This window comes from Puntigrus tetrazona, chromosome 14, assembly GCF_018831695.1.
Source record: "Puntigrus tetrazona isolate hp1 chromosome 14, ASM1883169v1, whole genome shotgun sequence".
Taxonomy (NCBI): Eukaryota; Metazoa; Chordata; class Actinopteri; order Cypriniformes; family Cyprinidae; genus Puntigrus; species Puntigrus tetrazona.
Window position 1 is genome coordinate 2,777,470 of NC_056712.1, and position 25,834 is coordinate 2,803,303.

At 38.9% G+C, this 25,834-nt stretch overlaps 1 protein-coding gene across 1 annotated transcript in view; it reads right to left on the reverse strand.

The window, feature by feature from the left end:
• The window catches only part of limch1b (LIM and calponin homology domains 1b), a 107,436-nt gene that overhangs the window by 6,682 nt on the left and 74,920 nt on the right, over positions 1-25,834 (reverse strand). Inside the window, 12 exon segments of the mRNA XM_043257392.1 lie at positions 2,787-2,879; positions 7,146-7,259; positions 8,105-8,127; positions 8,731-8,815; positions 8,941-9,017; positions 9,136-9,214; positions 11,999-12,235; positions 15,512-15,732; positions 15,735-15,910; positions 19,315-19,469; positions 19,541-19,667; positions 20,249-20,284. Coding sequence (XP_043113327.1) covers positions 2,787-2,879; positions 7,146-7,259; positions 8,105-8,127; positions 8,731-8,815; positions 8,941-9,017; positions 9,136-9,214; positions 11,999-12,235; positions 15,512-15,732; positions 15,735-15,910; positions 19,315-19,469; positions 19,541-19,667; positions 20,249-20,284 — 1,423 coding nt within the window.

Here is a 25,834-nt window from a genome sequence, read left to right on the forward strand (position 1 = left end):
TCTTGTTTTCCCATGTGTTGTTCTCTGTGTACCGACCTCTGTCTTGTATTTAGATTTTTGCCCTGTTTTGCCCCCTTTGCATATTGTTTGATGATTAACTGACCCTCGCTAGTACCCTGGACTATTCTTGTGTTTTGCCTCTGCCACACCTGTTTGCCGTTATTTCAACTCTGTTTGTACTTTTTGACCACGTCTATTAATAAAAGCACTGCATAAGAATCCTCTTGTTTCAGAAACCATAGTTACAGTTATTCTTGACTATGTATTTCTCTTTTCTATCTAATAAAAAGATCGAATGATTCTCAAAACCACAGAAGAATGCATAATTATTCTATACATGTTATACAGCTGTTAAAAATACCCCAACAAGTTTCTTAATTTTTATAGCACTTCTGTCGTTTATGATTTATGACAAGGGTTAATCAAGTTACTGATGGTTGTTCAGACCTATGCAATTGCAAGTATTGCTTAAACTTGGGATTTCATTCTCTTGAACATTCCTTCTTCTCTTCCAGAAACTTATATGAATGGGTAAATGTGTGTGTGTGTGTTTATGTGCTAGTTAGTTTTTGTGTTTTAGGTTTATCCAATAAAGCCATATTTATATTGAAAAGAGAAGTATCTTGTGTTTTGTGCTTACAAGTTAATGTCTTAAACTTTCAATCTTGTTACTGTGCTAATTAATAGTGTTTCAGAGTTGATGTTGAATGGCTTGTTCAGTGATCCGCTGTGAAACACTGATTTTCTTCAAATTCCCTATAAAGTCTTAAATAATTCTTGTTCAAGCTAATTTGCTTAAAATGGATATTGTACTTGTTCATGTGTGTATTTAAAGCAAACAAGATATTGAGATTCAGTTCTTTGTCATCTGCAACAGTCATCATAATTAGTAATATGAACCAAATCAGTCCAAGGTTTTAATCATTAAATATACATTTACAGACGTGGACAAAATTGTTGGTACCCTTTGGTCAATGATAGAAAAAGTCACAATGGTCACAGAAATAACTGTTATCTGACAAAAGTAATAATAAATAAAAATTCTATAAATGTTAACCAATGAAAGTCAGACATTGTTTTTCAACCATGCTTCAACAGAATTATTTAAAAAAATAAATTCACGAAACAGGCATGGACAAAAATGATGGTACCCCTAGAAAACACTGAAAATAATGTGACCAAAGGGACATGTTAATTCAAGGTGTGTCCACTAATTAGCATCACAGGTGTCTACAACCTTGTAATCAGCCATTGGGCCTATATATATGGCTCCAGGTAATCACTGTGTTGTTTGGTGATATGGTGTGTACCACACTCGACATGGACCAGAGGAAGCAAAGGAAAGAGTTGTCTCAAGAGATCAGAAAGAAAATTATAGACAAGCATGTTAAAGGTAAAGGCTATAAGACCATCTCCAAGCAACTAGATGTTCCTGTGACTACAGTTGCACATATTATTCAGAAGTTTAAGATCCATGGGACTGTAGCCAACCTCCTGGACGTGGCCGCAGGAGGAAAATTGATGACAAATCTAAGAGACGGATAATCCGAATGGTAACAAAAAGAGCCTAGAAAGACTTCTAAAGAGATTCAAGGTGAACTTCATGCTCAAGGAACATCAGTGTCAGATCGCACCATCCGTCGTTGTTTGAGCCAAAGTGGACTACATGGGAGACGACCAAGGAGGACACCATTGTTGAAAACGAATCATAAAAAGCAAGACTGGAATATGCCAAACTACATGTTGACAAGCCACAAAGCTTCTGGGAGAATGTCCTGTGGACAGATGAGACAAAAATCGAAGTTTTTGCCAAGGCACATCAGCTGTATGTTCACAGACGAAAAAATGAAGCATATCAAGAAAAGAACACTGTCCCTACTGTGAAACATGGAGGAGGCTCTATTATGTTCTGGGGCTGCTTTGCTGCGTCTGGCACAGGGTGTCTTGAATCTGTGCAGGGTACAATGAAATCTCAAGACTATCAAAGGAATTCTAGAGAGAAATGTACTAGCCAGTGTCAGAAAGCTTGGTCTCAGTCGCAGGTCATGGGTCTTGCAACAGGACAATGACCCAAAACACACCGCTAAAAACACCCAAGAATGGCTAAGAGGAAAAAATTGGACTATTGTAAAGTGGCCTTCTATGAGCCCTGACCTCAATCCTATTGAGCATCTTTGGAAGGAGCTGAAACATGCAGTCTGGAAAAGGCACCCTTCAAAACGGACACAACTGGAGCAGTTTGCTCATGAGGAGTGGGCCAAAATACCTGCTGAGAGGTGCAGAAGTCTCATTGACAGTTACAGGAAGCGTTTGATTGCAGTGATTGCCTCAAAAGGTTGCGCAACAAAATATTAAGTTAGGGGTACCATCATTTTTGTCAGGTCTGTTTCATGAGTTTATTTTTTTAATAATTCTGTTGAAGCATGGTTGAAAAACAATGTCTGACTTTCATTGGTTAACATTTATAGAATTTTATTTATTATTACTTTTGTCAGATTAAAGTTATTTCTGTGACCATTGTGAGTTTTTCTATCATTGACCAAAGGGTACCAACAATTTTGTCCACGTCTGTATTTATGAGTCAAATAAAACAATATAAGTCCAATTATAAATAATTATGCAAGTATGTTTAATAAGCAACAAAAACAACAAAACAGTTGGTTTGTAAATTTTACAAATGATGTCACTGGTATCAGTTACATTTTGAATGGTAGTAAATATTCCCTAACCCTAATAATGCAAGTCTTTAGGAAACTGAAACTACAAGGTCATTAAAAAATGTTCACCTCCTCATGGTACCGTCTTTCTTCCTCTTCCACTTCCTTCTGTGCTTGCTCCCATTCCTGCTTTAACTTCTCCTGTTCATGCTGATATTTCTCCTGTAATCACACACATGCATTTCATTCTTTTAAATGTTGAAATAATAATAAAGGAGTATACCATCAGAACTATGATTGTCATAAACAAATACCTTTAAAGGGTTAATTCTCATAATGAAAATTCTGTCATTAATTACTCACCCTCATGTCATTCTAAACCTATAAGACCTTCATTAATCTTTGAATACAAATTAAGATATTTTTAGTAAAACAGTCCACGTGACATCAGTGGCTCAAATTCAGTTCTGTGACTCTAAGAGAATAAATTTTTTTGTGCAAAGATAACAAAAATAACAAATTACTAGACTATTCTTTGCCCCTGACTTACATCTTCCACCATTTTGGAGATTATCACAGTGCAACACATATGCATGTTTTAGACGTAATCAGACATGTTTAGTGAGGAAGTGTGCATGAAAGTAACATCTAGGGGAAAGCATGCATATGTGTTGTGATACTCTCTAAAATGGCTGAAGATGTAACTTGGGGGAGAAGAATGGTTTAGTAAACTGTATTTTTGCTTACTTTGCACTTTTCAAGTATTCTTGTACCTTGCAAAACTAAAGTTGAGCCATTTATGTCATTGACTGTTTTACACAGGTATTTTAAGTTTCTGGAGCTGGGAACATTTCAGTTGTGATGCTATCTATGGAGGGTCAGATGGCTCTCCGATTTAATGAAAAATATCTTAATTTGTGTTCCAAACATGAATGAAGGTTTTATGGGTTTGGAATGACATAAGATTGAATAATTTATCACAGAATTTTCATTGTGGGGTGACCCTTTAAGAGAAGCACATGGCACATGGCACTCTAGCACATGGCATATACAAATTTCTCTTTAACATTGTTATATTGAGGTGCTTAAAATAATAATAAAAATATATATACTGTATATAGAAAAGTAAGCTTGGCAGCTGCATTTTAAAGGCACAAACATCCAACATTTAAGTTCCTTTTAAATGGGACTTGTATTAAAAAGAATAGTTCAACCAACAAACAAAGAAAATTCTTCCAATCCCTTTCACTCTTTCTAACACTCTCTACATAGATTTTCCTCTCTTTATCTCTGTCTCTTTAGCTCTCTCTCTCTCTCTCTCTCTCTCTCTCTATATATATATATATATATATCTCTCTCTCTCTATATATATATATATATATATATATATATATATATATATATATATATATATATATATTGTGACGAGTCGGCTGCCCTCCCCTTTATTGTCATCATCACCCCGTCCTTTATTCGCCGCCCTTCACCAGGCTCCCGACGGGAGTGGGTGTGTTCGAGAGGAGGGGCGTGGTATTGTTCAGGTTTGGCGGCGTGTGACGAGGCACACCTGAAGGGGATTTAGCCTTGTCACCGTCGCCGTTAAATGCCGAATGCGCCTCTCCTCGAGACCGGTCTCTTCCCCGTGCATGGACGCTGGTGTCCTCGTGGGTCCAGGAAGGGTGCGTGAAGGACCTTGCCCACCGCTAGAGAAGCGCGTCGTGGGACCACGTAGTCCAGGCGATGTCCCCGTGTAGTCAGGCGACGGCCGCACCACCTGTGTACGGCTGACGGGCCAGGATGCCGAGCCGTTAATCCCCTAAATCTCTGACGACCGGAGGAAAGAAGCGACGGAGATGCGCGGAAGAAGCCGCCGCCGCGCGCGCCCCTGGACCGAGAGAGGGGCGCGCATGCGCCGCCGGACTCCGCCCCCTTACCTGGACCCTGCCCCTGGAACACTACCTGACCTTTCACTTTCCCTGCAGCACAACGAGGGAACCAGTTCCCCTTTTTATTTGGACACTTTCCCCCTGGACACTTTATTTTGTATTTATTATTTTGTTAATAAAAAGCCTCTCCGAGGCCTGACGCCACGCCCACTGTGTCTGTCGTTGGCTCCTCCCATGACACTGGTGGAGAATGTGGGCAAGGCGGAGCTTAGACGCACAGTTGGGCGACATCTGATGGCGTCATCCCCTCTCGCTCCTACCCACGCCGGGACGGAGGAACAATGAGTCTCGCTCCCAGCCACCAGGAAGGGTAAGTGACGCTTGCTTGTACTGTCATTTACCCGGTGGCTGGTTGAGCATATCGACTAATTCCCGGTTTCTCTGTCCCGGTGCGAGAGGGGAGCTGCCCGGAGAGGAATCCCTGCCCTGCCCACTCCGACCGCTGGAGCCTGGTTGAGGAAGGTAGCACTCCTGCGTGGCGGCAACTGCTTGACGGGTTGACGCTTGGGGAGGGAATGTGACGAGTCGGCTGCCCTCCCTTTATTGTCATCATCACCCCGTCCTTTATTCGCCGCCCTTCACCAGGCTCCCGATGGAAGTGGGTGTGTTCGAGAGGACGGGCGTGGTATTGTTCAGGTCTGGCGGCGTGTGACGAGGCACACCTGAAGTGGATTTAGCCTCGTCACCGTCGCCGTTAAATGCCGTACGCGTCTCTCCTCGTGAGACCAGTCTCTTCCCCTGTGCATGCGCTGGTGTCCTCGTGGGTCCAGGAAGGGTGCGTGAAAAAGCTCGCCCGCCGCTAGAGAAGCGTCGTGGGACCACGTAGTCAGGCGATGTCCCCGTGTAGTCCAGGCGACGACCGCACCCGTGTACGGCTGACGGGCCAGGATGCCGAGCCGTTAATCCCCTAAATCTCTGACGACCGGAGGCAAGAATCGACGGAGATGCCACGGAAGAAGCCGCCACCCCTCGCGCCCGAACAGGGAGGGGAGGCGCGTGCGACGCCGGACTCCGCCCTTATCTGGACCCTGCCCCCTTGGAACACTACCTGACCTGGCACTTTCCTGCAGCACAATGAGGGCACCAGTTCCCCCTTTTTATTTTGACACTTTCCCCTGGACACTTTATTTTGTGAATAAAAAGCCTCTCCGAGGCCTGACGCCACGCCCACTGTGTCTGTCGTTGGCTCCTGATAATGACATATATATATATATATATATACATATATATATATATATATATATATATATATATATATATATATATATATATATATATATATATATACACACACACACATACATAATACATACACATACATACCCCTCCCCACACACACATACACAGGTATATCATGCTTCACTGCATAACTGAATTTTGTTTGCATTATAGACACTTTCTTTTCCTGTTTATCAATTTAAAACCGCCGTAAATCTGTATTGTATAAAGTGATATATACTGTACATACACAATTTTTCTGGAAATTTTCTGCGCTGTTTTGAACAGTTTTGTATTTTTGACAATTGTATTAGTAGCCTTCATTGTGAAAGAAATCAGTAAAATAAGATTACATCGAATCAGTCTGTAAATTGTCAAGTGGATTATAACTACACAAGTACAAAAGGTTACTTAATTTTCTCAAGGCAATGGGTTTCCTCAATTTAATTAAGTTAACTCAGGTTAACTTGTTAGTTTTAAGTTAAGTAGATTCACACTTTTAAGTAAACACAATTTAATGTATTTGTGTATTTGCAAATGTAACCCAGAATTGTCATGTTGTTTTCTTTTTATTATGTATAAAGTTCCTTTAATTAATCATTTCAAGACAATGGGTTTGCTCAATTTTTTTTTTAAGTAAAGTCAACTGATTGCTTTTACAGTGCAAATAGTATTTTTTCCCTTTGCAGTGTGTCAGTAGAAAATATGGTACTTATGCAGAATATGCAGAAAAAAACTGAGATACACTAAATCCAGAAGAACTGTACCAAAATCTTGAGGACACTTGAAACCTTTCTACAAAACTACAATATAAAAAATATTGCACTTGAGTAAACATGCTGTTGTGAGGATGCTTTCAAAATAACGTCAAAAATAAATTTTGTCATTTAATTTCTATTAGCTAAATCAAATCAAGATTTGGTGTCACCAGGTTTTGTGCTTTTGCATTTAAAACTGTTTTTGTCCTAGGAACATTGCATGTAGGTTTTCAGGTAGTTTTGTGTTTTGTACAGTTAATCTGGACTGGGTTTATTTAATTCATCAAATGTAATGTGGTCCAATGATGTTTGAACTCACAGAAAAACTAAATAATTTAGATAATCTAAATAAAACCAAAAAATGGGTCAAAATGTTAAAAAACAGGCAACAGCCAAGTGTGGGTTTTAAAATCTAAAAACATGCATCCTCCAAAAAGCAGGCAGGATTGGTTAGTCTACAGTGTGGATTATCTATGAAGCCTAAGCATGCTCAGGTTGTGCACTTGAAGCTTTCCCGATTCCCAGTGTTGGCTGAAGTGGGCTCTGGTTATTCAAGCCATTTGTACCTGTAGCATGCGTTCCTGCTCTTGTTGCCACCTCTCCTGACGCTTGCGCTCTTCCTCAGGGTCCCAAGAAAAGTGTTCACCCCGCTTCACCAGATTCAGCACTGGGGGAGGGACCTAACCGTACCATCCGCAATATTATGTACCAACACGCACATGTGCTATTCAGTATGTACCAGACAATACCAAAAACAGTGAGGAGGGAATAGATAGTTGATCTACCACCCTGAAGTACTTGTTCTACTGGAGAAGATGAATGTAAAATAACAAGAAACAAATGGGGAATTTCTGCTGTTTTAGCATCTGGTATAGAATATTGTTTTTATTGTTTTTATTTATTCCATTAGATCAATTTAGTTTAATTATGACAAGAAATATTGCACTTAAATTTTCCAAAAATGTAAGTGGTGCTTGTGTGTGGTTGCTTATTTAAAATAGTTTAAACTGCGTAGATATTATGATGAAATGAATAAACAAATCTTAGGAGTCACTAAAAGTTATGAAAATGTTTCAACATAACATATATAACATATTAACTAATATTTGCATCCAAAAGTCACCATTCCAGTTCAAATTTCCATGATAACAGTGACTCTGAATACAGGATTATAGTTAGTGCAGTATTTTAATGGTGGTTTGTCAAGGAAGCAATTTCTTTTACAAATAATTGTTAGAAATCACGCATGTGGATTCTACAGAAGAACATAGTGTCACATAAGAAAATCTGAATGAGACCTTTCTAAACCTTTACTGACCCTTACGGTTTTACACCTTTAGCATAACAAAACACATCATATGATTCAGGAAGATTTGTACAATCAATTTAATAGTAGTAATTCAAAGGAATTTCAGAAAAATATAAATACCAGATGAGAAACAGCAAAAAATAAATAAAAAAAATACAAAAAGCCTTAAGGATCAAGAAAAGGAGAGCAATGAATAGATTTTATTTCTTTACTTACATTTCCATTTTTTTCTGGCATATCTGGAAAATGAAACACCCCATTTTAAAAAAACATGCACTGTCATTGATTTTTGAATTATTAATTTTATTAATATGGTGTATATAGTATGTGTGTAAGTGTGTAAGCAGGAATATAAAGTGCAAAATGTAAGAAAATATATTATGAAAAAAAGATCTAGACCAGGGGTAGGCAACCTGCGGCTCTGGAGCGCGCATGCGACTCTCGATGGCGTGACAAAAAAACATAGAAGGTTTTTTTTTTTTTTTTTTTTTATCGTCGCCATTATGTGCTCATTTTGTTGCACAATTCCTCTGGGGTTTTAGTTGATACCATCTAATAAAGTTTTTTTTTTATAGTTTGTCACTTAAAATACACATCATACATTTCACATCAACGTCAGCAGCCGTCTTTTAGAAGTTTATAAACTCTGTAATTTTTGCGGCTCCGGGAGTGGCTCACACAAAGTGGCTCTTTTGATAAAAAAGGTTGCCGACCCCTGATTTAGACTGATAAACCTGTGGACCAGTTCAGTGGTTTTAAATTGTATAAATCTAATGGGTAAAGTGAACACCAAGATGTTTCTGTTATGGTTATTATTGACTTAAATTTGGAATACCACTCACCCAGTTTGGTTCTGTATGATTCTAGGTTGGATGGCTCTGACTGATTTGTTGATTTCTGTGGCATCTCAGTTGCTAGTTTATCAACCTACCACCAAATAATAATAAAAAGTCATAGTCAAAAAATATAGCAAATACATTTAATTCTTTTTTCTATATTTATGCCTTTGTTCTTATGAAATTACAAAAACAATAAAGATCCTATAGACTAACCTGCACAGCAAAGCTGTCAAACTGAATCATGTTTTGTTGAGATTCACTCATATACATCTCATCTGTCTGCTCTTGATCTACATAGGAACATGTGTCATTTCCAAAACAATTTTTAGGAATTTAAACAACAGCATGAAGAAAAATGTGTCTTTTGTAAAATGAGCTGGGACATTAATAAAAAAAAAGCTAACTAACCTGTCTTTTCAGCTTTTAGCTCCAACACTTCTGGGGATATAGTGACATCACCAACCTGTGGGACTGTCCCAACTTCAACCTGTGTAACAGACAGACTTCTTGAATGACAACAATACACTCAGCTGCTATATTTAATGTAAAATGCGCATTCTTTTTCTTGTGTGGGCTAAGATGTGATCTGGAGCAAATTTACGACTTTTACGACTCAAGGTGCTGGAAAACATTACACACACACACACACACACACACACACACAGACACACATAAAAAAAAATAAAAAAAAAATAAAGCATCAACAGGTGCTAATATTCCCCAAGAGTATAGCTTGCAATGAGTTCATGAATTTCTTTACTTCTAAGATTGATACCATCAGAGATAAAATTGTAACTATGCAGCCGTCAACTACAGTTTCACATCAGATAATGAGCTTTAGATCCCCTAAGGAAAAATTACACTCTTTCTCTATTATAGGAGAAGAAGACTTGTACAAACTTGTTAAATCATCTAAACCAGCAACATGTATGTTAGACCCTGTTCCATCTAAACTATTAAAAGATCTGCTTTCAGAAGTCATAGATCCTATTTTGAACATTATTAATTCATCATTGTCATTAGGATATGTTCCCAAAACCTTCAAACTGGCTGTAGTTAAGCCTCTTATTAAGAAACCACATCTTGATCCCAAAGACTTAGTAAATTACAGACCAATCTCTAATCTCCCTTTTCTGTCAAAGATACTAGAAAAGGTAGTATCCTCACAACTGTATTCCTTTTTAGAAAATAATGGTGTCTGTGAGGATTTCCAATCAGGTTTTAGACCGTACCATAGTACTGAGACTGCTCTCATTAGAGTTACTAATGACCTGCTTTTATCATCGGATCGTGGTTTTATCTCGTTATTAGTGCTATTAGATCTTAGCGCAGCATTCGATACTATCGATCACAACATTCTCTTGGATAGACTAGAAAACTATGTTGGCATTAGAGGAAGCGCCTTAGCATGGTTTAAATCATATCTATCTGACCGCTATCAGTTTGTGGCATTAAATGAGGAGGTATCATATCGATCAAAAGTGAAATATGGAGTTCCTCAAGGCTCAGTGCTAGGACCGTTACTTTTCAACCTGTACATGTTACCTCTGGGAGATATTATCAGGAGTCATGGTGTTAGTTTTCACTGCTATGCTGATGATACTCAGCTCTATATTTCAGCGCAGCCTGGTGTTACACACCAAATTGAGAATCTAACAGAATGCATAGTCGATATAAAAGCTGGATGATGAGTAACTTCTTAATGTTAAATTCTGAAAAAACAGAGGTGCTAATAATTGGACCTAAAAACCCCACATATAATAATCTAGAACACAGCCTATCACTTGATGGCTGCTCTGTTAATTCTTCATCATCAGTTAGGAACCTAGGTGTGCTGTTTGACAGCAATCTTTCCTTTGAAAATCATGTTTCTAGCATCTGTAAAACTGCGTTTTTCCATCTTAAAAATATATCTAAATTACGACCTATGCTTTCAACCTCTAATGCAGAAATATTAATTCATGCGTTTATGACCTCAAGGTTAGATTATTGCAATGCTTTATTGGGTGGTTGTTCTGCATGCTTAATAAACAAACTTCAGTTAGTCCAAAATGCAGCAGCCAGAGTCCTTACTAGAACTAGGAAGTATGATCATATTAGCCCGGTTCTGTCAACACTGCACTGGCTCCTATCAAACATCGAATAGATTTTAAAATCTTATTAATTACCTATAAAGCCCTGAATGGTTTAGCTCCTCAATACTTGAGCGAGCTCTTATCACATTATAGTCCTGCACGTCCGCTGCGTTCTCAAAACTCTGGCCATTTGATAATACTAAGAATATCAAAATCAACTGCGGGCGGCAGATCCTTTTCCTATCTAGCACCTAAACTCTGGAACAATCTCCTAACTCTGTTCGGGAAGCAGACACACTCTGCCAGTTTAAATCTAGATTAAAGACACATCTTTTTAACTTAGCCTACACATAACACACCAACACGCCTTTTATTATTCAAATCCGTTTAAGGATTTTTAGGCTGCATTACTTAGATTTGCTGGAACCGGGAACACTACTCCTACAATACGATGTACTTGTGACATCGTAAAAAGAATGGCATCTACGCTAATATTAGTCCTGTCTCTTTCTCAATCTGTTTTCACAGTTTGTATCCAGACTAGATGGTGGCTCAGCACCCAGAGATTATGTTCATCAGAGACCAGAACACCTAGATGCGCCCGTGGACCAATCACCAGATCCTGATGCACACACGCACACGCACACGCACACACTAAGTCATTTACACTACCTGACACAGCTGCGTTTAAAATTGAACTGGAAGTTAAGTGCTGGGCGTCTAGTCAGAGGAGAACTGACCCCAACTGAGTCTGGTTTCTCCCAAGGTTTTTTTTTCTCCATTCTGTATGCATGGGGTTTTGTTTCCTTGCCGCTGTCGCCTCTGGCTTGCTTGGTTGGGGACACTTAACTTCTAGTGACTATCGTTGAATTGACTACAGAGACCGTCTCTGCATTTAATAAGAAATTGGTCACTCTCGTCATTATACATCCCTGTCATTATACATCCCTGTCATTATACTGTACAGTGCTTTGATGCAACCTGTGTTGTTAAAAGCGCTATATAAATAAAAATGATTTATTGATTGATTGACATAAATATATATATATATAAATGAATCTAGCACTACTTGTAATGAAAGGAATACAATGTGTTGATACTAAACTATACACTTCCCTTCACCCTTCTTAAGTAAGTAGTGCAGAATTCTTTTTTACATATTATTTTTGCTTGTATGAGTCACAGCACATATTTACCTCTGTGGTACCTCTGTCTTTCTCATAGCACTGTTGTGTACATGTGGATGAGAGTGTGTGGACCATGGGCTCGACCTCTGACACAACAGTATCTGTGATGTCTGAGTCTATGTGCTGGTAAGATGGAAAGAACTGCAGAGAATCATCTTCTGCCTCTTTGTTTTTCTGTCGTCCTTCCTTCTCATTGCTATGGCTGGAATCTTTCCTTTTTTGATTCACCCACATTATTTCATCCACCTGTGGAGTGTGAGAGAGATTCAAAATTCAAAGAAGACATGTATTCTCCCTATTTTCTAAATCAGTTTTTTTGTCTCATATTCTTGTAAACATCTTTAAAACAAAGCACATTTATTTGAGAAGCAAAGCTGTATATGATAATAAAGCATGCATTTTACATAGAACAATATAAGTAGTACTTTCTTTTTAAATCATATTCACCAACATGAATTGGTAACTCCAGTCATATATTTATTTTATGGATTAACTGATAACTACTATGTTAAGAGTATGACCAAGCCAATTAAACTCACTTAATATTAATGTTGTCTATATTTTCAGGCCCTTACATTAAATAAATAAATTAAGGCTGACTGAATATAATGCATTTCTACAATAGCATACATCAGAGGAGGCCTGGGTAAAAATCTATTTTTTCCAATTTTTTTTTTCTTTCTTTCTCCATTTTCGTCACCAATGGAGTTTTGGCTCTTTGAGCACCACTGAGCTGGATGATGACATCAATGAATCAACGATAAACTGACTTTAGCTGAAAATGTAGTGTTTACGTTTTTTGCACTATTACACACTACTTAATAATGCAAAATTGGTTTGACTGTATTCTGTACTGTTTTATATATATATATTAAAAAAATTGTTGGGACTCCTGAAATTATTCTGGAAAATTAAGTATTTCTAACAGAAAAGTACTGCATTAACACATGTTTTGCTATACACACACGTTTATTCCCTTTGTGTGTATTGGAAAAAAACAAAAAAAGCAAAAATGTCACACAAAACTCAAAATCCCACAATTATTGGCACCTTTTCAAAACTGTGAATAAATAAGATTGTTTCAAGCATGTGGTGCTCCTTTAAACCGACCTGGGGCAAGTAGCGGGTGAGGGCAATATAAAAATCACACCTAAAAGCAGAGAAAAAGGAGAGAAGCTGTATTAGTCCTTGCATTGTGTGTCTGCCACACTAAGCATGGACAACAGAAAGAAGAGAAGAGAACTGTCTGAGGATATCTAGAATATCAAAATCAACTGCGGGCGGCAGATCATTTTCCTATCTAGCACCTAAACTCTGGAACAATCTCCCTAACTCTGTTCGGGAAGCAGACACACTCTGCCAGTTTAAATCTAGATTAAAGACACATCTTTTTAACTTAGCCTACACATAACACACCAACACACCTTTTATTATTCAAATCCGTTAAAGGATTTTTAGGCTGCATTACTTAGATTTGCTGGAACCGGGAACACTACTCCTAAAATACGATGTACTTGTGACATCGTAAAAAGAATGGCATCTACGCTAATATTAGTCCTGTTTCTTTCTCAATCTGTTTTCACAGTTTGTATCCAGACTAGATGGTGGATCAGCACCCAGAGATTATGTTCATCAGAGACCAGAAAACCTAGATGCGCCCGTCGACAGATCACCAGATCCTGATGCACACACACACACGCACACACTAAGTCATTTACACTATCTGACACAGCTGCGTTTAAAATTGAACTGGAGGTTAAGTGCTGGGCGTCCGGTCAGAGGAGAACTGACCCCAACTGAGTCTGGTTTCTCCCAAGTTTTTTTCTCCATTCTATATGCATGGGGTTTTGTTTCCTTGCCGCTGTCGCCTCTGGCTTGCTTGGTTGGGGACACTTAACTTCTAGTGACTATCGTTGAATTGACTACAGAGACCGTCTCTGCATTTAATAAGAAATTGGTCACTCTCGTCACTATATATCCCTGTCATTATACTGTACAGTGCTTTGATGCAACCTGTGTTGTTAAAAGCGCTATATAAATAAAAATGATTGATTGATTGATTGAGGACTGAGAACCAAAATTGTGGAAAAATATCAACAACCTCAAGGTTACAAGTCCATCTTCAGAGATCTAGATTTGCCTTTGTCCATAGTGTGCAATATTATCAAGAGTTTGCAACCCATGACAGCTAATCTCCCTGGGTGTGGAAAAATTTACAAAAGGTTGCATATAGTCCGGATGATGTATAAGCAGACCCAAACAAGTTCCAAAGAAACTTAAGCTATCCTGCAGGCTCAGGGTGCATCAGTGTCAGTGCAGTTACAATGTAGTTACAGCATGAGAAAGATGGGTTTGCATCCGAGATCTTGGGTCTTTCAGGACAATAACCCCAAACATACTTTAAAGAGTAGACAGAAATGGATGGCAACAAAGCGCTGGAGAGTTCTGAAGTGGCCAGCAATGACATCACATTGAACACCTGTGGAGAGATCTTAGATTGCTGTTGGGAAAAGGCAAGAAGCTTAGAGGTGTAAGAAGCTTATTGATGGTTATATGAAGCAATTGATTTCAGTTACTTTTTCTAAAGGGTGTGAAACCAAATATTAAGTTAGGGGTGCCAATAAATTTGTCCAGCCCATCTTTGGAGTTTTGTGTGACATTATGTCAAATTAGTTTTTTTTGTTTTGTTCCAACACACACAGAAGGAATAATAAACATGTGTACAGAAAAATGTGTTAATGCAATATTTTTCTGTGAGAAATACTTGATTTAAGGGTTGCCAACAATTTGGTATATATATATATATATATATATATATATATATATATATATATATATATATATATATATATATATATATTCCAAAAATATATATTCTTTAAAAGTCTTCATGTTATGCAATTCATCAAAAAAATAACGTCAATTTTATGGATGTTTACTGAAAAAATCTACTAAATTTCTTTCAGGGTTTTTTTACAGTGTAGTATATCAATTAAATTATCATTTAAAAAGAAAAAGGTTCAGCAAACAGGTAGGGATATAAGGGTAAGGGAATATGTTTATATAAATATTAGCACAATATATAAAATAAGTAACTATGACAGAAAAACCAATGTGTGCCTGTGTGTGTATCAGATAGGTTGGTTTTTATCTCTGTGACTGTTTTGTCCTTGTATGAGCACTTCACATAGAAAGAACCCATTCACAAACACACACTCATACATACTGAAGACTAGCACTCATTCAACACATGCCCACTGTAACTCATTCCAGTCACCAGAGGGCAATATCTGCTACTGTTGATGCTTTTCTTAGGAGATTGTTCTTAGGAGATTGTTGCTTTAGCAATCAATGTTAAATGGTCAGAAGCTGCTCTTTAAAAACCTCTAAAGCAAAATGGAACTCCTTACAATTATTTTCTAAGCTTAGAAGTTACTTACTGACATAAAAGTATTTTATGATTTCAAATTACATTGAATATGGAGAATAGGAGGAAGAAAAAAAATTGTGAATTGGTTGAACCTTAGCTGTTCTCATTTCAGCAGCAGCACTGCTGTAAGTTTTCGGACCCAGTGAGGGCGCTGTCACATCTCCCACAAAATCATTCGCTGCGCTGTATCCCGTCACCTGTGCTTCAACTGTGGATGTAAATTTGGCCAAAGGAAGTGACTGTTGCCTCAGGTACTGCAGTGGGTTTGAGGAAGCACACAAAGACAAGGGGATGTCTGGGGAGACTGAGAGGAGGAGTGACGAGTAGGGTCAGCCGATGCACTCCTCTCCAGCAGCTTGGGGAGTTTGAGGCGCTCAATAACAGCCTCACTGATGGTGAAACGCTGGGCATAACGCTGCAGCACAGAAACTGCTTCCTCTGGTGTGCGGGCTTTCCAGTATGCTTCATGCAGCTCCTGTTCACGACGTTCCCTAGTGGACAAAGAGAAACAATATAGAAATTACAAAAATATATTCACAAACTGAGATCCACTATCTTACAGAAACTATAATCTACCATTTGATGACACATTTGTCAGTAATAATATATTACAATACACCAAACTACTGACTGTAATGGCACATTTGAAAGTAACACTACTGCTGACTGTAATACCATTTACAGTAACACCACTAACAGAAATATCAGTTACATTACTAACTGTAAGGGCATCGACAGAAACTATTTCCACTACTGACAAAAAAAGATAAATCACTTACATCATCACTGAATGTAGCTAACAACAATACAACTGACAATAATACCACTGACAGCAACACTATTAATAGCAATACCATATACAGTAACATCACTTATAGTCATTGAAAAAAATAGTAATACCATGAACATTAACATCTCAGACACTAACAGGACTGACATCTGTACTTTTATATTGCTTCTCTACGGTAGTATTCAGTTCCATTGCATACACAGGTAAAAACATAGCCCTCGTGTGACAATTAAGGATAATGATACAGCAAAGCTTGCTGTTGTATATATAGGGCTGGGTGATATATTCATCTTGTCAGTAAAGCTGGTTCTTTGATTAGGAGTAAATCTACATCACCTGGAGTGGCAGTTAATACACAGAGATTACTGACAAGCTCCTCTATATTTCTTTCAGTTTCGCAGGTGATTCATTTGCTATACTTATCATGATATTGTGTAGCTTGTCAGTGTCCTATGGTACTCTGTATTTACTGCCACTCCTTTTAAAAACAGGTGATGGAGATTATTGCACATTAATTTATCAGTGAAACTTTTCCCTATATATATAGCATTAGAATTTTTTTTTTTCAGAAGTATAAAACATCCAGAATAAGCTTCTACAGAATTAACTGTTAACTTAGTTTAGTATTGAGATTTGTGTTGTTCCATCAGTTTGTGGGAAAAGCTAACAGCTCAATCATGTAACTCCTTAATTAACTTGGAAAAATTCACATTCAAATCAGATGACTGACTGAAATACACAACATATTTTAAAAAGTTTCATACTCCATCAGATTTGGAGATACACACAGATGAAGAACAAGTGAATGGTCTGCTTTACATGATGGATGAGAAGGCTAAAGTTATACTAACATATCTGCACTAAAAGTACAAAACTGAGAGGCTAAACAGGATATAATATATTACTCCATATTGGCTTGAGGAAATAATGATACCAAACTGGCCAAAAATGGCCTATTTTAAATCAAAATTAAATTTATTATGGCTGTCATGAAAAAGTGAAAATGAAAACATATGATTCTGTTGAGATTATAAATGCAATACCCAATCAGAGCCAATCAGATTAGACATTGCTGAAACACTGGTTATTTGTTCATTGTGCACATTTCCTGACTAAATTCTGCACTCTTGTAAACATCATAAACAAAGTGCAGACATACATATATGTAGCAGCATGGCTTTCCTTTTTTTTACAAAGGTGGAAAAGTCAACTATGAAGGAACCATGTAGTGGCAGTGACATGGTGACATTCAGTGGCTTTACTGACATTTTTGTTAATGCCTCATATGAGCGGGAGGCTGCCCATAGAGAAAATGTATTGCTCAGTTGTTGCTTTTTCTAACCTCAGAAGACTTTGTTTTGATTCTTGTGTGTCATTTTAGTCTCAGTTTCTTTAGTCTCAACAACAGCTCTAAGTGTCTCAACAATGTCCTAAACATCCATGGTAGAAATAAAAGCAGACACAACTGAGACATGAGAAAGTTCTGAAAGAAATTAATCCAAAATGACAATGAGAGGGTAACGTGTAAGAAATGTGGGAGACCTCTTTGTTGTCTTGCTGTAATCTCTTGCAAGACTCCATTATAAAAAGTTGCTACATACACATAAAAACTGAAAGGACCTTTGGCTAGGATTTATGTAAATCTAGGTTATAGTGTCCTCTGTTAAATCATTGTACAATAAAACAATGTTATATTTGAAGTTGTTTTATGTAGACAATGCATGTTCAAAATGTTCAAATATTTATCCTAGAGAGAAATGTGGTTACTTTAAGATTGAATAAAAACACTCTCCTACTCCTCAGACTTGTCTCTTGAGATTAAAAAAAATCTGGTCTCATTTAAACCTGTCACCAAGCCAGCAGAGGGAGCCCTGACCTCTGGGTGATCTGCATTCACTCCCTCTGCGACAACTTCCTGTCTGAGGACTATAAATTCAGTAGCAGGCCCCTCACCTGCAGGTTGCATTGTTTGCCTGTTCTATTGTTGTTTCCGAGTTTCCTTGTGTTTTCCTAGTTGTAGATTCTTTGGTTTTGACCCTGCCTGTCTTTAGATTCTGTGATTGTTTGCTGCCTGACCTGACCACCGCCTGTCTCTGGATTTTGTGTTTGCCTCATCTCTGATACTCCTGTTTGCCCTGTTTGACGCCTGCCTGTTTGACCATGCCTTCCTTTAATAAAAGCCTGCAAATGGATCCGCACGCGCCTCAGACCCTCAATCGTGACAAAACCTTTAGAAAAGATCTCAACAACCTTGAGCTTAGATTTTTCTACTAGTCTAAATACTCTGGTGGTCTCATTTTTAATACACTGATTCATCTGGATCTCTCAAATATGTCTGTAAAGTTTAGAAGAGATGTCAACAACATGGTTTGAGAACTCTCACATTTGTCTCCTAAATTTCAGAAGTTATCTTAATAACGTTATAAAGTACACACTGAGTCAAATGCCTCAATATGAGCTCAAACATTCTTACCATATAATATGTATTGATTAGCAATGCCTTTCAGTAAATAAAGCTCCAGGGTTAAATTTTCAGTATATCAGATCTGATTAAGGCATCCAGTACATTATTATTTTCAACAACAAACTATGTGTCTACAAACTAAGTAGGCTACATAAACATTAAAGTGACATTACCCTTATTTCTGCATAATTTCTCTATTGAGTATGCGTTAAGAGCTCTAAAAAACAATGAGCAGCAATAACTCCACAGGTTGTTGAAGGTTTCTGTCTACCCTATTCATCTACATTAAAAATAATAACATCACTAGCAGTAAGACCATGGGCAGTAATACCTCTAAAAACAAAAACACCACTGACATCAACTGTGTTCACAGTAAAACCATTTAAAGTAACTCCAGTTAACAAAACTGTACTTAATTTAATGCAACTGACAGTAACATCACTTACAGTAACACCACTGACAGTACTACCAGTGACAGGCATGCGATTTTTGTGATTATGGCTGAATCACTATTGTAAGGATATTTAGTAATAAGAATTATTGTTAATGTGATTTTTTTTGACCCAGTGACACCTGTACTGTTGGGCTACAACACAAAGTGTAACAACAGTTGAAAGGGTAGGTGGAAAGGGCAGACATACTTCTCTTCCACTATTTCTCTGTATGTCTTGATACTTTTCCTTCTCTGTGATCCTCCATCTCCACCCAACAGTTTCTCCATCATTTTTCTCTCTTCTTCTTTCTTGATTAAATCTTGAGACACACTCCTTCTGCGGCTCTTCCATTTGGCCAAGTCCTGACACACAAACATAAAATTGCACACAAAATCTGATACATATGTTGGTGCTTACAGAAAATAGTACTTACATCCTGCCAGTGGTTTTCTTCTTCTTTCAGCTTGTTGTACTGGTTGTGCAGGAGCTCATGTCGAACTTGACTATGGGATGGCAACACACAGTCTTCATCACTTCTCATGTCTATCATGCTCACACTCCTGTTATAGAGAGATTTAAAGTTATTGAATTACTGGTAATTCGTACAATTTAGTCAACTTTAAATGGCAATTGCAATTATAATCAAGCAACCAGTTCAAAAGCAATTACAGTGCATCTATAGTGCATTTACTGTTGCAGCATTTATAAATAGGTAGGTTGTGCTGTCCATAAGCCATGCATCCAAAAAAAGAAGGCCAAAAGCGTACATGTTGTGGAAGAGATTTTGATATAACCACCAAACTGATATCTTACAAAGGGTAAAATAAACATGTTGTCATTAAATAAGTTTTAATTTTTTGTATGTAGCATATTCAAGCACAACTTCATCCAGTGCTTTAGAAAACATAAATATCAAAATGTCATAAGTTTAAGTGTATCTTTACCTTATTGAATACCATTTGTGGATAATTGGTTACACTGTATTAGGATACCACTAAACAAGAAATACCACAAAAAAAAAAAAAAAAATTACAGCACAAAAATTTGTGATGAACATAGCTTGGCACATGCAGACATTAGGCTGTCGAGAAAATAAGCCTTTATGACACTCTGACAAGATCAGTGTCTTAAAGAGACTTACTCTGGATCATCAAACACACTAGTTGAGCGGCTAAATCTACAACATGGAAAGACAAAAAAGCACATGATGGACATTGATGACCAACAGACAAAAAATAAATATATTAAAAATTAAAAAATCTGTCATTGCATCATTTCCCATTTCACATATGTAAAGTTCTAATGTAAAGTATTGTAAACTACATTCAGTTCCAAAATACAAATAATGAAGTGAATAAGTTTTGTATTAAATAGCATAGGTTACATATAGCATATGATACTACATACACACACACAATAGGCTAATGAATTCAAACGTTATTAGCAATTTTGGAAGTTTCATATTTAATGGATAATAAATGGTTAATTACTCTCCACCAATAAGTGGCGCTGTCTGTGTGAGATGAAGTTTGGTGAATATATCCCAGCGAGTATCTCATATACAGCTTTAGAAACTGTTTGGCAACATTCCAGCAAATTTGTTGATACATTAAATGAAAACCGTTTTGTGTATCGACATGCCTGCTTAGTCTGAAGATGATCCGAGTCAAATTTGGTGAAAGTCAGATTAACATTCTAGGAGCAGTTTGAAAAAATAGGTTTTCAACAAGAATCAAATTGGTAGACAGGAAGTGGGGAATGGAGGAGCCTGACAGAGCCGGAGGGATGAAGGGAAGAGATAAAGCCAGAGGAGAGGAATCCCGAGGCAATGAATGGTCGACGACAGACCAAGGCGTAAGCCGGAGGGGCGATGGAACCTTGCAGAGCTGGTGGACTGATGGGCCACGGTAGAGAGAGAGAGCTAGGAGCTAAGGGGAGCCGATAGGTCTACGGGCTGAGGTGCATTCCAGGACTCGGAGGCTGGATGACGAGGTGAGGGATCCTCCAACCACGACAGCGATGGTGTCCAGTACCAGATGGTGAGCTGAGGGTGCGATCACTGGAGGGAACGCTGGCTGCACAGTCACTGAAGGGGTGCTGGCACTCAGGACGGCTGGATGGGACCAGCAGGGACTCACTTCGCATATGCAGCCGCAGATGGATAAATAGCTCACCCTCAGGTTTGGTGCAGTGGGTGGAGCTCCACTCCACGCACTCTCTGTACTACGTGCTGTGTAGCCGGTTCACGCACCTGGTCTGACGCAATCGGCTTGGGTCTGGTGGCGCTACAGTAGACTCGCAGTCACAGTAGACTCCATTATTTATATAGCGCTTTTTACAACACAGGTTGTATCAAAGCACTGAACAGTTTAAAGTAAATAAAAATATAATGATAGGGAGGTAAAATGACAAGATGAACAATTTGTTATTAAATGCAGAGAGTTCTGCGTTAGTATGGTTCACCGCTGAGAGTCAGACATATCAGTCATTCCCTGTCCCCTCGCATCTTTAGGGAAACAGCAGAGGCTGCCCTTGCCCCTTTCAGGGAAGTGGGCATACTCATTCTCAATTATCTTGATGACTGACTTACCATAGCTCACTCGAGAGAGTCTGTTTGCACTCACAGGGACGTGGTCCTAGACCACCTGAACCGAATTCTGGGTCAACTGGGAAAAAAGCAAGTTCTCTCCAGCACAGAGCATCTCTTTTCTGAATGTGGAACTGGATTCAGTTACGATGACTGTACATTTTTCAATATTCAAGTTGCTCAGTCACTGCTGAAATGCTTGAGGGCTCTCAAGCAGAGAAAAGCAGTCCCTCTAAAATTACTTTCAAATGCTCCTGGGGCATATGGATTCCTCAGCCTTGGTCATGCTGTTGGGGCTTATGCATATGAGACCTCTTCAGCACTGTCGTTATACTCTTTATACTTTAAACTTAAAATAAGCAAACTAATAAAGCAAATATCTCTATAACAGCTTCTATAGATGCATTTTAACTGCTTGCAGCACCTGTACAGTAAGTGCACGATTACACACGCACACACGCACACACAAAAAAAAGAGTGTTTTTCAAAGCGAGGTTGGCTTGACTGCAGTTGCTGAGCCTATTGCAATCCTGTAAGTCCACTACCTGTTGCCCGAGTGTGGTTATTCATCTAACATGACTTTTCTTGATGAACATGATGAACTTTCTTTTATTCTCTCATCTCCCTTGTAAGAAGATCCAGTTTGGAGCATGACGACCAAGAACCACTACGTCTGCTGATATGTCTCATGAAAGTGTGTATGACAATTGTAAAAGCTACTATTCATTGATTTTGTTTAGCACAAATGCATCACTTGGGATCTGAAGGACTTTATTTGTTATAGTTTTAATTCATCTTTGTTAACATTAGTTAATAAAAATGCAGCTGTTCACTACTGCATTCATTTTAGCTAAGGTCCGTTTGATAAAATTCATAGATACAACTTTTGAATAATGTTTTAGTGAATGATAGAACCAACATTAATTAAGAGTAATAAATTATTTTTAGTTTAAGTGAACTTGTCATGATGTTATCTGCCATGCCTTATTTTCGCGCCACTTGATGGCACCAATTTTCCTGTGTTTTTCTCTCAGCTAATTAGGTTTATTAGTCCCAGCCCTGTATAATTAGCTTCCCTATTTAAGTGGCTCTCTTTTTGTCATTTGTGCTTGGTTATTTTTGCTTGCTGGTGCCCTTTTTGGTTTATGTGTAAATTCTCTTTTCTTTGAATTTTTGTCCCAGGACTTCTGATATTTTTGTCTACTCTTAAGAGAATTTATTTTGCGTTTTGGAGTAGTTTTCTGTTTGGACTGTTATTTTTGCCCTGTTAATAAAAACTATTCTTTTTTTACTTTTTTTGTGTCTCGCATTTGGGTCCAACACTACGGTTGGGAGAGTATTTAACTATGGCACTAGAGACCCAAGTTCAAGTTCGGATTCTGACAGAACTAATGTTAATTTAAGTTAACTAATGGTAGCATGGAACCTTAAAATATTATCGGTGTATCTAAGATGTTAAAGTGTAATGCCCAGCCAGGGAGCACTAGCTGTGCTCTGCCCCTCTGCTTGCTGTACAATCATCTCCTGTTTGAGGACTTTATAACTAAGGGCCCTCTTTAAGCATTCTGCGAAGTATTGCCAGTTTTACTGCCTTACCAAGCATTATTTCTGTTTATTTTGATTACCATTCATGTGTATGATCTCTGCCTGTTTATCGATTCACAGACCTGCTTTCCTGTATTGTTTGCCTGATTGGACCGATGACCTGGTTTAAACCCATTGCCTGCTTGATTAACATTGTCTCTTGGATTTCCCCTGTACCTGTCAACGGATCGGACTGAGTTTGTGTTACTGACTTTCTGTCTGCCTTAACATTTATGTCTGTTGCCCTTGCATACTTTCTTCAACAAATCCACAAAGTGTCTGAATATCTGGCCGAGGGAAAGGATATATTAAAAAAAATCCTGCAGATCACCCATGGGAATCGACCAGCCACTGAGCCAAACCCTCACTCTCCAAGTTGGCCTTCTTCATCAATAATCCATATCCCTATATGTAGTGGTCTCCCCAAAGCTTCTAGTCAATGCTTCCCCAATAAGCCCATACCTTGTTTTACAGTATTGAGAGTCCAGAAACCAATCAAGCAGTGACTGTTCCCTCTTGTTACCATGATTGTCTAGAGGTATTTAGTAAAATCCAAGCCACAAAATTACCGTCCCACCGGCCTGGAGACTGTCATCGATCTACTTTCCAACGTCATGCCACCGAAGAGCAAGGTCTACCCACTTTCCAAGAATGAGAGTCAGGCAATGGAAGAATACATTTTGGAAGCCCTCAAATCTGGTTTAATCCGCTCCTTCTACATCTCCAACCACCACAGGGTTTTTCTTTTTTTTGAAAAGAAGAACAGAGGATTATGACCCTGCATCAATTATAGAGGGCTCAACAACATCACAATAAATTTACGTTACCCACTTCCTCTAGTCCGTTCTGTCTTAGAACAGTTCAGAGAGGCAACCATATATACAAAACTAGACTTGAGAAGTGCTTATAACCTGATCCACATTAAAGAGGGCGATGAGTACAGCTCAGAGGGCACTACGAGGACCAGGTCATGCCGTATGGGCTCGCCAACTCACCAGCCGTGTTTCAATTCTTCATAAATTAGATATTCAGAGACATCATCAACCAATTTGTTATGATAATATCCTGATTTACTCCAAATCAGACACTCGGCTGCAAACTGCCCCAGTGCCCGCTGTAGGTCCTGGCTTGATGCAGCCAACAGGACAGCATTATAACGTCTCTTAGAGAAATAACTATATGTTGAGTACAGCTTGTTTCTTAATTACTAAATTAGTGATCAAAGAGTCAAAATGGATAAGCTAAAAGTTAAAGCCATGACTGAATGGCCCCAACCCTCCACAGTGAAAGAACTACAGAGATTCTTGGGCTTTGCAAACTTCTACAGACATTTTATCTCAAACATCAGTATCTCCCAGTTAGACATGCCTGGAACACCTCCACTGGGAGGCGTCCGGGTGGCATCTGGGACAGATGCTCAAGCCACCTCAGCTAGCCTTTCTCGATGCAGAGGAACAGCAGGTCTATTCTGAGCTTCTCCCGAGTGACCGAGCTCCTCACCCTATCTCTAAGGGACCGCCCAGCCACACTGCAAAGGAAACTCTTTTGGCCTCTTGTGTCCGGGATCTCATTCTTTCGGTCATGACCCAAAGCTCAAGACCATAGGTGAGAGTAGGAACATAGATTGACCAGTTAATTGAAGCTTCACCTTGCAGCTCAGCTCCTACTTCACCATGACAGATCAGTACAACCACATTTGTTGACCTCTCGTTCCATCCTTCCCTCACTTAAACTCCTCCACCTGAAGCAGGACCTCTCCACAAACCTGAAGGAAACAAGCCACCCTTTTCTGTCAGAGAACCTCAGACTGCTGATTTCACCCTAGCTGCTTTATGCTGTAGGTCCTGGCTTGATGCAGCCAACACGACAACATTTTCCACAAAAAGCAGAGACGAGATCCTGTGGTCACAAAACCGGATCCCCTCTGGCCCCGGGCTGTGTCTAGAAATCCTGTCCATAAAAATAATGAACAGGATCAATGACAAACAATCCTTGGGAATGAGTTTGACTTGCTGCCGGCAATGCGAACCAAGCTTCTGCTCTGGTCATACAGGGACTGGACAGCCCTTAGCAAAGGGCCCAGATCCACAAAACACATGTGGACTGGCTGAGCAAACTCTATACCCTAAAAGGGTATAGAGCTGATCCAGTGTTCAATGACCTGGAACCAAAACAAAAGCCACATTGTTCCTCCTTGAACCGAGGCATCGACTTTTTCCAGGGAGGCTGAGGAGTATGATCTCCCTGTACTTGGAACACACCCTCTGGTCCCCCTTCTTGAAAAGAGGACCCACCACCCCGGTCTGCCAGCCCAGAGGTACAGTCCTTAGCCTTCAATCGATGTTGCAGAGGCGTGTCAGTCAAGACACAACATCCAGAGACCTGAGGTACTAGGGGCAGATCTCATCCACCAAGGAGCTTCTTAACTACCTCTTTGCCCCCACACCTCAGCTTCCTCAGTGGAAGACGCGTTGGCTGGACTGAGGAGATCCTCAAAGTATTTCTTCCACCGCCCAACAATATCCTCAGTCAGCAGATTCCCACTCCCACTGTATA